Source organism: Oncorhynchus tshawytscha, unplaced genomic scaffold, assembly GCF_018296145.1.
Source record: "Oncorhynchus tshawytscha isolate Ot180627B unplaced genomic scaffold, Otsh_v2.0 Un_scaffold_1528_pilon_pilon, whole genome shotgun sequence".
NCBI classification, from domain to species: Eukaryota; Metazoa; Chordata; class Actinopteri; order Salmoniformes; family Salmonidae; genus Oncorhynchus; species Oncorhynchus tshawytscha.
Genome location: NW_024609832.1, coordinates 1,393,401 through 1,407,419, shown reverse-complemented (window position 1 = coordinate 1,407,419; position 14,019 = coordinate 1,393,401). Strand labels below are relative to the sequence as shown.

The 14,019-nt window shown below is 41.6% G+C and overlaps 1 protein-coding gene across 2 annotated transcripts in view; it reads right to left on the bottom strand.

Moving 5' to 3' along the window:
* Window positions 1-14,019, bottom strand: part of LOC112229585 (lysophosphatidylcholine acyltransferase 1-like) — a 34,045-nt gene that overhangs the window by 19,187 nt on the left and 839 nt on the right. For both annotated transcript variants that reach the window (XM_024395515.2, XM_042319498.1), the window contains 2 exons: window positions 1,411-1,550; window positions 532-746 (listed from right to left, as the gene is read on the bottom strand). In XM_024395515.2, coding sequence (XP_024251283.2) covers window positions 532-746; window positions 1,411-1,550 — 355 coding nt within the window. The remainder of the gene's footprint in view (window positions 1-531; window positions 747-1,410; window positions 1,551-14,019) is intronic.

Below are 14,019 nucleotides of genomic sequence, written 5' to 3'. Positions count from 1 at the left end.
TATTTTCTATCACTTCCGTTCAAATAATGGCCACCTTTGATTTGAACACATTTTGCATATTTGTTTTAAGTGGTTGCGTCATATTTCTTTGCATACCTTCCGTTGAAGCTTGTGCATCGATGCATGCTTCAAAATATGTACAAACGGAGTACGCATTCGAGAAGTGCCCTCCATGCTCCGTTTCGCATACTTTCATTTGGACTCATACTCTGACCCTCCCGCGCTCCAATTTGCGTGCTTGGAGCACGGTAGTATGCATTTTGAGACACACCCAGAGAAAAATGAGGAAGACTGCGGTACCAGAGAGAGAGAATGAAGATCAACAGACCGGGAAAGAAAGAGATGAGGAAGACTGTGGAACCACAGAGAGAGAATAAAGATCACGACTAGAGTACACACTTCCCTAGACAGTGAGACAGACTGAAAAGGCCTGACAAATCAGGAAGAGGCAGAGAGAAGGCAAAAGAGAGGTGAGGAAGACAGTGGTATTTAATGAAGATGAGAGAGATGAAAATGAGGACGACTACTCACTGCCCCAGACAGGGATGTTCTTGCTCTCGGTCTTCATGACGATAGAGGCCATGGTCATGGTGACGGGGATGGCGTCAAAGTAGGACGAGTGAGGGGCCAGGGTGAGGATGGGCGCCTGCGAGGGCGGAGCCGGTTCCCCTTTCACCGTCACCCAATGGAACCCTCCACAGAACCACATGGCACGCATGATCCCCCTCAGGGCAATGTCACAGATCCTGTAGGAGAGAGACTGATTGAGGGCGTGTGTGTTTATTTTCTATTTGACCTTTACTTAAACAGTTAAGTAAATTAAGACTTGTTTGCAATTACATCCTGTTGCGCACACGTGTGTGTGTGTGTTTGCTTGCCCTGGCAATGTCAATTGTATCCAAACCTTCTACAAATATTCCACAATATTCGTCATTATCAGGTGTTTCATTCATTTTATACACTGAGTGTACAAAACATTATATTGAGTTACACCACCGTCGAAAGCATTCCACAGGGATACTGGCCCATGTGGACTCCAAAGCTTCACACAGTTGTGTCAAGTTGGCTGGATGTCCTTTGGATGGTGGACCATTCTTGATACACACGGGAAACTGTTGAGCATGAAAAACCCAGCAGCGTTGCAGTTCTTGACATACTCAAACTTGTGCGTCTGGCACCATACCATACCACGTTCAAAAGGAACTTCAATATTTTATCCAGCCCATTCACCTTCTGAATGGCACACAAAACATCCATGTCTCAAGGCTTAACAATCCTTCTTTAACCTGTCTCCTCCCCTTCATCTACACTGAGTCATAGCATTTACCTGGCCAATCTCATGGAAAGAGCAGGTATTCCCAATGTTTTTCTGTCACTCGCTCACACTGACACACACAGTGACAGGCGTACCTCCTCCACCAGGTCTCGGTCTCCACGGCCAGTTCAGATCGTCCCAGAGAGGCAGCGAAGGCAAAGGGCCAGGCCAGCAACATAAGGAGCACTGCAAAGAACAGCCGTACTGGGAACACAGTCACCGTCATCACACCGATCTGAGAAAGGGTGGTGGAGAGAGAGAGAGAGAGAGACTAAAGCAAATGGTCATGCATTCATCCATAAAAACACAGAGAAAGAGGGAAATAGAGGGGTACAAATGATCACATTTAAGCGATTGGCCCACAACACACAGGTCAGGACAAGCATCTCTTTTTGTAAAACTACTATAGCTTTGCCTTGGGCCTACACATTTTCCCTTGTATGAAATAAAATCCAATTTGATCAGTTGCGTAGACATATTTTGCAGATGTTCCAGCTCCAACAGTGCAGTACACCTAACAATACAAAGCAATACACACAAACTCCAAAAATAAATAAAGAAATATCAGAACGAGCAATGTCAGAGTCCAGAATATAAAAGGGTCTGAAGTAGTATGTGAAAGTGATAGTTTTTTTATTTAAAAATGTAAAAAAAACTTTTTTTCATTTGTCATTATGGAATAGTGTGTAGATTGATGATCATTTTTTTTTACATTTTTTCAAATCAATTTTACAATAAGGCCTATTGTTTTATAAAGACTTCCATATGCAATTGAAACCAGTAACCTATTGTTTTATAAAGACTTCCATATGCCATTGAAACCAGTAGCCTATTGTTTTCTACAGACTTCCATATGCAATTGAAACCAGTAGCCTATTGTTTTCTACAGACTTCCATATGCCATTGAAACCAGTAGCCTATTGTTTTCTACAGACTTCCATATGCCATTGAAACCAGTAGCCTATTGTTTTATAAAGACTTCCATATGCCATTGAAACCAGTAGCCTATTGTTTTCTACAGACTTCCATATGCCATTGAAACCAGTAGCCTATTGTTTTCTACAGACTTCCATATGCCATTGAAACCAGTAGCCTATTGTTTTATAAAGACTTCCATATGCAATTGAAACCAGTAGCCTATTGTTTTATAAAGACTTCCATATGCCATTGAAACCAGTAGCCTATTGTTTTATAAAGACTTCCATATGCAATTGAAACCAGTAGCCTATTGTTTTATAAAGACTTCCATATGCCATTGAAACCAGTAGCCTATTGTTTTCTACAGACTTCCATATGCCATTGAAACCAGTAGCCTATTGTTTTCTACAGACTTCCATATGCCATTGAAACCAGTAGCCTATTGTTTTCTACAGACTTCCATATGCCATTGAAACCAGTAGCCTATTGTTTTCTACAGACTTCCATATGCCATTGAAACCAGTAGCCTATTGTTTTCTACAGACTTCCATATGCCATTGAAACCAGTAGCCTATTGTTTTCTACAGACTTCCATATGCCATTGAAACCAGTAGCCTATTGTTTTATAAAGACTTCCATATGCCATTGAAACCAGTAGCCTATTGTTTTCTACAGACTTCCATATGCCATTGAAACCAGTAGCCTATTGTTTTCTACAGACTTCCATATGCCATTGAAACCAGTAGCCTATTGTTTTCTACAGACTTCCATATGCCATTGAAACCAGTAGCCTATTGTTTTCTACAGACTTCCATATGCCATTGAAACCAGTAGCCTATTGTTTTATAAAGACTTCCATATGCAATTGAAACCAGTAGCCTATTGTTTTATAAAGACTTCCATATGCCATTGAAACCAGTAGCCTATTGTTTTATAAAGACTTCCATATGCCATTGAAACCAGTAGCCTATTGTTTTCTACAGACTTCCATATGCCATTGAAACCAGTAGCCTATTGTTTTCTACAGACTTCCATATGCCATTGAAACCAGTAGCCTATTGTTTTATAAAGACTTCCATATGCCATTGAAACCAGTAGCCTATTGTTTTATAAAGACTTCCATATGCAATTGAAACCAGTAACCTATTGTTTTATAAAGACTTCCATATGCCATTGAAACCAGTAGCCTATTGTTTTCTACAGACTTCCATATGCAATTGAAACCAGTAGCCTATTGTTTTCTAAGACTTCCATATGCCATTGAAACCAGTAGCCTATTGTTTTCTACAGACTTCCATATGCCATTGAAACCAGTAGCCTATTGTTTTATAAAGACTTCCATATGCCATTGAAACCAGTAGCCTATTGTTTTCTAAAGACTTCCATATGCCATTGGAACCAGTAGCCTATTGTTTTATAAAGACTTCCATATGCCATTGAAACCAGTAGCCTATTGTTTTATAAAGACTTCCATATGCCATTGAAACCAGTAGCCTATTGTTTTCTAAAGACTTCCATATGCCATTGAAACCAGTAGCCTATTGTTTTCTACAGACTTCCATATGCCATTGAAACCAGTAGCCTATTGTTTTCTACAGACTTCCATATGCCATTGAAACCAGTAGCCTATTGTTTTTGATAAAGACTTCCATATAGCCATTGAAACCAGTAGCCTATTGTTTTATAAAGACTTCCATATGCCATTGAAACCAGTAGCCTATTGTTTTATAAAGACTTCCATATGCAATTGAAACCAGTAGCCTATTGTTTTATAAAGACTTCCATATGCAATTGAAACCAGTAGCCTATTGTTTTCTACAGACTTCCATATGCAATTGAAACCAGTAGCCTATTGTTTTATAAAGACTTCCATATGTCATTGAAACCAGTAGCCTATTGTTTTCTACAGATTCCATATGCCATTGAAACCATTGAAACCAGTAGCCTATTGTTTTCTACAGACTTCCATATGCCAAACCAGTAGCCTATTGTTTTATAAAGACTTCCATATGCCATTGAAACCAGTAGCCTATTGTTTTATAAAGACTTCCATATGCAATTGAAACCAGTAGCCTATTGTTTTATAAAGACTTCCATATGCCATTGAAACCAGTAGCCTATTGTTTTCTACAGACTTCCATATGCCATTGAAACCAGTAGCCTATTGTTTTCTACAGACTTCCATATGCCATTGAAACCAGTAGCCTATTGTTTTATAAAGACTTCCATATGCAATTGAAACCAGTAACCTATTGTTTTATAAAGACTTCCATATGCCATTGAAACCAGTAGCCTATTGTTTTCTACAGACTTCCATATGCCATTGAAACCAGTAACCTATTGTTTTCTACAGACGTCCATATGCCATTGAAACCAGTAGCCTATTGTTTTCTACAGACTTCCATATGCCATTGAAACCAGTAACCTATTTCTCTCATGTTCTGTTTTGTTTTCTTTCTTTTTTTCATTGTTTGGTAGCAAAAATATTTGTGCGTACCCTACTGCCCTAACAATGCTTAGAAAAAAAATGTTGACCAACATTTTAAGCTAAACGTCCTGATCTATTGCATCAGATTCATTGCTTTTTTAAAGTAGTTTTTTTAATGTAGCCTAGGCGTGGTTCTATGAATTTGGGATCTATCGTCCCACAACTGTGGGAAGGCAGGGGGTCTAGTGCTTAGAGTGTTGGGCCACTACCCAAAATGTTGCTAGAAATCCCCGAGCTGACAAGGTAAAAATCTGTCGTTCCGCCCCTGTCGTTCCGCCCCTGAACAAGGCAGTTAACCCACTGTTCCTAGGCAGTCAATATAATAATAATTTGTTCTTAACTGACAAGTTAAATAAAATACAAATTAAAAACGGTCCCAGAGTCTGGGCTATTTCTTTCTTGACAAGCTGACCAATAGAATAGGTCAACTTTTCTACTATGGTGTTCAGGAGATTGACATAGCGGTGCGTCCATAAAGCTAAGGGAAGCTAAGCCTAATTAGCCTATTCCTGTCTATACAGAAATAAATAAATTCAAAATAGGCTACTAAAGCATGACTTGGCCAGAGTATCATTACTTTCCATTACACTTAAAAAAAAATATATACATTGTGGATTGTTTCAAATTGCATTGCCTACAGTCTGAAGGAAAGGCAGCCTGAGTTGCGACTGTCAGTGGAAAGTAGAATCCGAGCCATGCATATCACAATATTTCAAAATTCAGTCGCTGGAAAACAGTTCTTAAAGCAAATGGCTATTTATGATTTTGTTGTCATGGAGGACAGATTGGGCTCATTGATTTGAAAAATAAATGTTGCGCTCTTGGAATAGTATGCTATAAGCACTAGTGAAAATTGCTATTTACATGTGAAAAATGCAATATCAAATCAAAATGTATTGCACATGGTTAGCAGATGTTAATGAGAGTGTAGCGAAATGCTTGTGCTTCTAGTTCCAACAATGCAGTAATAACCAACGAGTAATCTATCCTAACAATTTCACAACAACTACCTTATACACACACAAGTGTAAAGGGATGAAGAATATGTACATAAAGATATATGAATGAGTGATGGTACAGAACGGCATAGGCAAGATGCAGTAGATGGTATCAAGTACAGTATATACATATGAGATGAGTAATGTAGGGTATATAAACATATTAAGTGGCATTGTTTAAAGTGGCTAGTGATACATTTTTTACAGCAATTTTTCCATTATTAAAGTGGCTAGAGTTGAGTCAGTATGTTGAAGGCAGCCACTCAATGTTAGTGGTGGCTGTTTAACAGTGATGGCCTTAAAAAAGAAACTGTTTTTCAGTCCCTGCTTTGATGCACCTGTACTGACCTCGCCACTGCCTGTTCACCCCGCTATCATCCAGAAGGCTCAGGTGGTTTTTGTCCTTGATGATCTTTATGGCCTTCCTGTGACATCGGGTGGTGTAGGTGTCCTGGAGGGCTGGTAGTTTGCCCCCGGTGATGCGTTGTGCAGACCTCACTACCCTCTGGAGAGCCTTACGGTTGTGCCGTACCAGGCGGTGATACAGCCCGACAGGATGCTCTCGATTGTGCATCTGTAAAAGTTTGTGAGTGCTGTTGGTGACAAGCCTAATTTCTTCAGCCTCCTGAGGTTGAAGAGGCGCTGCTGCTCCTTCTTCACCACGCCGTCTGTGTGGGTGGACCAATTCAGTTTGTCCGTGATGTGTACGCCGAGGAACTTAAAACTTACTACACCCTCCACTACTGTCCCGTCGATGTGGATAGGGGGGTGCTCCCTCTGCTGTTTCCTGAAGTCCACGATCATCTCTTTTGTTTTGTTGACGTTGAGTGTGAGGTTATTTTCCTGACACCACACTCCGAGGGCCCTCACCTCCTCCCTAGAGGCCGTCTCGTCGTTGTTGGTAATCAAGCCTACCACTGTAGTCTCATTTGCAAACTTGATGATTGAGTTGGAGGCGTGCATGGCCACGCAGTTGTGGGTGAACAGGGAGTACAGGAGAGGACTCAGAACGCACCCTTGTGGGGCCCCAGTGTTGAGGATCAGTGCGGTGGAGATGTTGTTACCTACCCTCACCACCTGGGGCGTAAACTAGCTCTAACCAAAATAGAAAGAGTGGGAGGCCCCGGTGCACAACTGAGCAAGAGGACAAGTACATTAGTGTGTCTAGTTTGAGAAACAGATGCATCAAGTCCTTAACTGGCAGATTCATTAAATAGTACCTGCAAAACACCAGTCTCAACGTGACCAGTGAAGAAGAGGTGACTCCGGGATGCTGGCCTTCTAGGCAAAGTTGCAAAGAAAATGCCATATCTCAGACTGGCCAATAAAAATAAAAGATTCAGATGGGCAAAAAGGACAGACAGTGGACAGAGGAACTCTGCCTAGAAGAGCAGCATCCCGGAGTCACCTCTTCACTGTTGACGTTGAGAACGGTGCTCTTCGGGGGGTTTGGCAGTGAAACAAGGCTACTCAGGCGAGAAAATAACCTCACCCAAATGTATAGCCCCATTGGAAAATATAAATGGGCTGTTTGAAAATGTGAGGGAATTTTTATTTTATTTTTAAATATATATATTTTTGTAAATGTGAATCACATTTGTATTTGGTGTACCCTAGTTTTGGAATACCTGGACTACACCACAACGGTCATCCTTACCTCCACGCGTTTTTTCAAATTGGATAATCTTTGGATGCCGACGGCAGTAGTACCATTTGAAGAAATCGCTTGGAATGTAGCCTACAAAAGCCTATTCCTGCTCTTTTCCCACAATCCATCAAACCCATTTGGTGTGTCATCATAGTGGCCTCTGACTTGTGGTCAGACTCGCTCAGGTGGAACAAACCATTTTTTCCCCAATGCTGATTTGGATGTCATTGAGAAAACAGAGAAGTGTCAAAGATTTGTCTTATTGGCACCATGGGAGAGCATCGGCCATATACCCAGTGAGTGTACACTGCACACGTTCACTCTATCATTGTGGGTCAGTGCCACGTAAAAGTTAGTTTTTCAACAATAACTACCTCATCCAGTCATATTTCTCTCCCCCCTTCTCATAGGCATATTATATGACCAATGTCATTTGTATTGATCGGTTTATCAGTTTCAGCAGAGTAGGCTATCCTGTAATTTGTCATATTAAAAAATAATAATTCTGCTAATGTCTCCAGTCATAGAAAAGTGTGGCAGAATTGCATGAAATGTGTTTTTCCCCAAGCAAAGAAAGAAATGTATCTGATAGGGCCTATAGCCCAGGCCTCTACACTACATGCATTGAACAGTATTTTTTGTGAACAGTGATTGAGTTATATTATGACTATCCAAATCTACGTCACATTCCACATAGTAGGCCCTCTTACATACTATACTGTAAGTCTGCACATGCGATGATGCATGGAATGTTTTATTATAAAGGTGAATTTTTATGGATAAAATGTGCTTCCCCAATCTTGAATCTCACGCTCCGCCAATGCATAGGCTAGTGATTTAGCATATGCTAGTGATCTTTTAAGATTCATTACCATAACCTAAATATGATTTGTCATTGTGAGCACCATGGGTGGACGCCATAATCAGGTTAGGTAGGCAAACAAACATATATTAGTCCGGTACATTTCTCAAATGTCCGGTAAATTAAAATGCTGCCGGTCAAACGGAAACCCTGGTGCACACGTAGGGGTGGGTCTCTGCCCTCTAAAAGTGTCCTCATGAATATATCATGACAGCACTTTCTGACGATTTTTCTGGTTTACTGCAAGATTATTTGTGAACTTTGTGCACGACAACTTTGTGCACGACTTTGTGCACGACAGTTTTCTCGAGGTAAGCCGAAGTTCAGTTGCCGAAGTCTATGCCCCTTCGTCCGTGATTGGTCAACAGTAGGGATTCCTCAATTAAAATGGTTGACGACTCATTTTCATGCATTTTTTTTTTTATATACTTGTGAAATACTGCACCAAACATCTTAGTTAGATGTACAACTGCACAACTAAGATCTCCTCCACAAAAACAGCCAACTTAATGACAGATTGTGAGTTACCTTACACTGAACAAAAATATAAATGCAACATGTAGAAATGCAACAAGTGTTGGTCCCATGTCTCATGAGCTGGAATAAAAGATCCCAGAAATGTTTCATACACACAAACTTTTGTGCACACATTTGTTTACATCCCTGTTAGTGAGCATTTCTCCTTTGCCAAGATAATCTATCCACCTGACAGGTGGGGCATATCAAGAAGCTTGATCCTTACACTGCTGCACCTTGTGCAGGGGACAATAAAAGGACACTTTAAAATTTGCAGTCATAACACAATGCCACAGACGTCTCAAGTTAAGGGAGCGTGCAATTGGCATGCTAACTGCAGGAATATCAGAGCTGTTGGCAGAGAATTTAATATTAATTTCTCTACCATAAGCCACCTGCAACATCATTTTAGAGAATTTCACAGTACGTCCAACCGGCCTCACAATCGCAGACCACCCGTAACCACACCAGCTGAGGACCTCCAAATCTGGCTTCTTCACCTGCAGGATCGTCTGAGACCAGCTACCTGGAAACCAAAGAATTTCTGCACAAACCGTCAGAAACGGTCTCAGGGACGCTAATCTGCATGCTCGTCGTCCTCACCAGGGTCTTTACCTGATTGCAGTTCGGCGTCCAAAACGACTTCAGTGAGCAAATTCTCACCGTCGATGGCCACTGGCACGCTGGAGAAGTGTGCTCTTCATTAATGAATCCCGGTTTCAACTGTACTGGGCAGTTATAGCGTGTAAGGCGTTGTGTGGGCAAGAGGTTTACTGATGTGAACGTTGTGAACAGAGTGCCTCATGGTGGCGTTGGGGTTATGATACAGGCAGGAATAAATCTACAGACAAACACAGTTGCATTTTATCGATGGCAATTTGAATGCAAAGAGATAGTGGCATGATCCTGAGAACCATTGCCGTGCCATTCATCCATCACCTCATGTTTCAGCATGATAATGCACGGCCCTGTGTCGCACGGATCTGTACACAATTCATGGAAGCTGAAAATGTCACAGTTCTTCCATGGCTGCATACTAACCCAACATGTCACCCATGGAGCATGTTTGGGATGCTCTTATTAACAGAAGCTGCTATTATTTAGTTGCATCATCAGTGCCGCCAGGGAGAAATGCAAACCCCAAGGACTTCAGCTCCCTGGGCTAACTAACACTAACTAAATGTCAACAAACACGACGTGTATGACAGCGTGTTCCAGTTCCCGCCAATATCCAGCAACTTCACACAGCCATTGAAGAGGAGTGGGGAAAACATTCCACAAGTCAAAATCAACAACCTGATCAACTCTTTGCAAAGGTGACGTGTTGGGCTGCAAATGGTGGTCAAGCCAGATACTGACTGGTTCTGATCCACAGGTGCATATCTGTATTCCCAGTCATGTGAAATCCATAGATCAGGGACTAATGAATTTATACAAATTAACTGATTTCCTGTAACTCAATAAAATCGTTGATTTGAGGAAGTGTATACTGGATAGTGAATCAAACAGTACTAGGAGTTCTACTTGGGGCCAATTGAACCCAGACGCCTTAACTCCCCATCTGTCCTTCAGAACCAATCCACCCATCTGCTGCTGCTAGGGTCTCACACACACACACACACACATCACAATAGTCTTTGGAATCTTGGTTTGTTGACCTTCGTGGTTGTCAAATATAACAAAATATCCCTCTCTTTCTACCTATTCCACATCCCCCCTCTTTCTTCCTTCCGGTCTATGTCACCGATAGCCCCAAGCCCCAATCCCTTCTTTTTCCTCCATCCCCTGCACTCCCTCTCTTTTTTCTATCCCTGTACTGTCACTGATAGTATGACCTTTCCATCCTCTGCCTCTCTCCCACCCATCTCCCTCCTTCCGGTCTGTGGGGGATAGTCCCAGATCCCCCTCTGGGCGTGTCTGTCAGTCTAATGAACCAACAGCTTGAAGTGCTTATTAGCAGAAGCTGATGTTATTATTTAGTTGCATCATAAGTGCCGCCAGGAAGAAACGCAAACCAGAAGGACTTCAGCTCTGCGAGGGCTAACTGAACCTAACTAATGTCAACACACACACACAGGCCCCTCAAAGAATGCAGACCTTATCCATAGGCTAAATGGCAGACAGAGACACTACAATAGAGATTCAGTCAGTGAGTGACTTCTTTATTAGGGACGTTTTGTTAGTTCATTGTGAAGTTAATTCATTTGGGGTGTTTTGTTGTTTTGCAAACTCCTCTTCTTCAAAAATAGGCCGTCTGGGAGAGAGAGAGGCCTGAGGGAGGAATGTACTTACATGTGTTGGTGTGACACACACACACACACACACACACTAAAACGTGTTACCCAGTTATATGACTGTTGCCAGCTGAGTGAAGGGAACTAGTGTTTATCTTCAGGCAGAGAGAGAAAGGCAGCTCTTAAATGAACCAGTGTGTGTGTGTGTGTGTGTGTGTACATAGAATGGAAAAACACACCTGGACAACTTCACAGTAAGCACAGGTAGTAGACTAGTGAGAACAAGACTGAGATAGTGAACTGTAGTATGGGTCTAACTCAACTAGCAACCTTCAACAACTCTGATTGGTGTACTTCAGCCCAAGTAACATCCACCTTTTTCTGTCCAACTAGCCTAACTATTACTTTGATCTGAGTTTAACAATAATGTAGATGTAATCTTTGACAGACATGCAACAGCAATGCAATTGGATACACTGTGACAGTCTTCTAAGAAATACAATTTAAAAGGCCAACGTGCTCGTGTTACAATAGAAAAGACACACTCATTTCCAGAGGCTTGGCCTAGATCCAGAGACTGGAATAATTAGCACCAGATTCAGAAGCTAAATGCTGTTCCAAAGTCTCTGTCCTTTCTGCTCCTTTATCGAGTTACGTTCTTCCCCTTGTCTCTGTCTGCAGTGTGTGTGTCGACATTATGTGTAAAGTGTGTGTGCATACGTGTGTGTGTGTGTGTGTGTGTGTGTGTGTGTGTGTGTGCAAAGCAAGCCTCCTGCTGCAGGAGTAAACTTGTTCGCCGTGTTTCTCTCCCACTGCTGGCACAAAATGTTCTGTGCCAAAATGGAGGCAAGTTTCCTGGACACTGTTGAGAAGGGCTCTCCATCCCTGTTCCTGGAGAGCTACCGTCCTGTAGGTTCACTCCAACTCTCATCTAGCGCACTTGATTCTAATAATTACCTGGTTGATAAACTGAATCAGGTTAGTTATAACTGGGGTTGGAGTGAGAATGTACAGTGAAAGGCATGCTTGCAGTTTTACAGCAAAGAAAACAGATAGGAGTCGTGTTTCTTTAACCGTTTGAGACTATAACCAGAGCTACCTTTCTTCTTCCTGCGTGATTTCGATTTTCGATACGTCGCAGGCCGTTTTAAACGAATCCCGGGTCGCTAATTATTGGTTTGATAAACAACGTTGTTCAGTCGCATTACCTAGCTAGCTAACAACCAAGTAACTTGAAAGTAGGTCTAGGAAAATGTTATTGGCAGAGGAAGAAAGCTCTGCTACTCATGTGCTTTAAAATATAGGATTCATATAGGCCTAATGTAAGGGCTCATATAGGCCTAATGTAAGGGCTCATATAGGCCTAATGTAAGGACTCATATAGGCCTAATGTAAGGGCTCATATAGGCCTAATGTAAGGACTCATATAGGCCTAATGTAAGGACTCATATAGGCCTAATGTAAGGACTCATATAGGCCTAATGTAAGGACTCATATAGGCCTAATGTAAGGACTCATATAGGCCTAATGTAAGGACTCATATAGGCCTAATGTAAGGATTCATATAGGTCTAATGTAAGCCTAAACTATCAAAAATCTCTTTCTGGTGCTCCTTACATTCTGTTTGGTGCTTAATGTTTTTTAAAGTGGTGTGTATGGGTTTGTGGACGACGGAGTGGTGTGTGTGTTTATGAGAGGGAGACAAAGTGAATGTGTGAGGGAGTGTGTGGTAACTGAAGAGTAAAGAAGGTTCTATGCAGTTTTCCCAATTGTCACAATGACATGCAGATCATTATGCATGCATATTCCTCCCTATTCCTCCAGCTAAGTCACAGGTAGGCCTTTGCAACTATGAGCAAAGTAGCCATTCTATTCAGTGTTATTATACAGTGTGAAGTTAAATTTGATATATGTTGTATTGAGTAGAAGTGTGAATACAGCCCCACAGTGGAGGTGTCATATTACCCATAAAACCTAGCAGTCAAGCGGGGAAATGGTTCCAATCGTTTTTCCACCCTTCATTTTCCCATAGGGAATTTTAGGAACACTTCAAATAAAGGCTGTGCTTCGTGTCGGCTTACCCTGACGTGATGTTTTAATAACCATGGAAATCTCTCTCGTACAAGGCGACTTATCAATATAGTCGGCTCTACTTACTCTGATAGGAACATGCTATTTAGCATCAAAGTAGACATTGTGTAAGACTACAAATCCCTGCAAGCTCCTTTACGTCATCTCTAGTGGACACCTTCGCTAACAGGTATTGTATCAATTTAAAACTTCCTACTTGGCCTGGTATTGTATCGTTGGTATCGTTGGTAACACTACAGGAGGGTAGCTCTCCAGGAACAGGGTGGGAGAGCCCTGCTGTACAGTATATGGCAGAGAGTGACTGGGACACACCCTAGTCCTGGGGCTGTGTGAGAGCTGAGAGACCAAGGAAACAGGAACGGGACATACCACATTTCCTGCACTTATAGGAAGAACGCCTGGTATACTTTCTAATGTTATTGTAATGAAATGAAAGTCAGTTACATTTCTCTCACTCCTCAAAATGCTAACTAGCTACACACATTCGTTAGAATGTTACGGTCAGGAAATGGAACACTTGGTGAAAATTAGGAAGATCATTTTCTGAACGATGCCATATGCTACAGCCATTCTGTCCTTTGCAGCATGGTCTCATAGTGACAACTGCATGTCCAAGCCCCATGGCTGTGTTTAGAAGGCTAAACAGAGAGCATGGGGACAACTGTGTGTGTGTGGTCTTGTTCTTCTATCCAATGAGGCCAAAGGCCATTTTAAACTTAAGGTTTAGGGTTAGGTGTAGAGATTAAGGTTAGGGGAAATAGGATTTTGAATATAAAAAACAAAAAGTAGAACTCCATGAGGATATAAGAATGTGTGTGTAATCAAATTGTTTTGAGGCATACAGTTTAGCAGGTGTTATGCAAATGCAGCGAAATACTTCTGTTTATTAACGTTATTTCCTGTCAATCAACGAGATAGAGAAAGAATGTGTGTGTGACCCAGATCTATT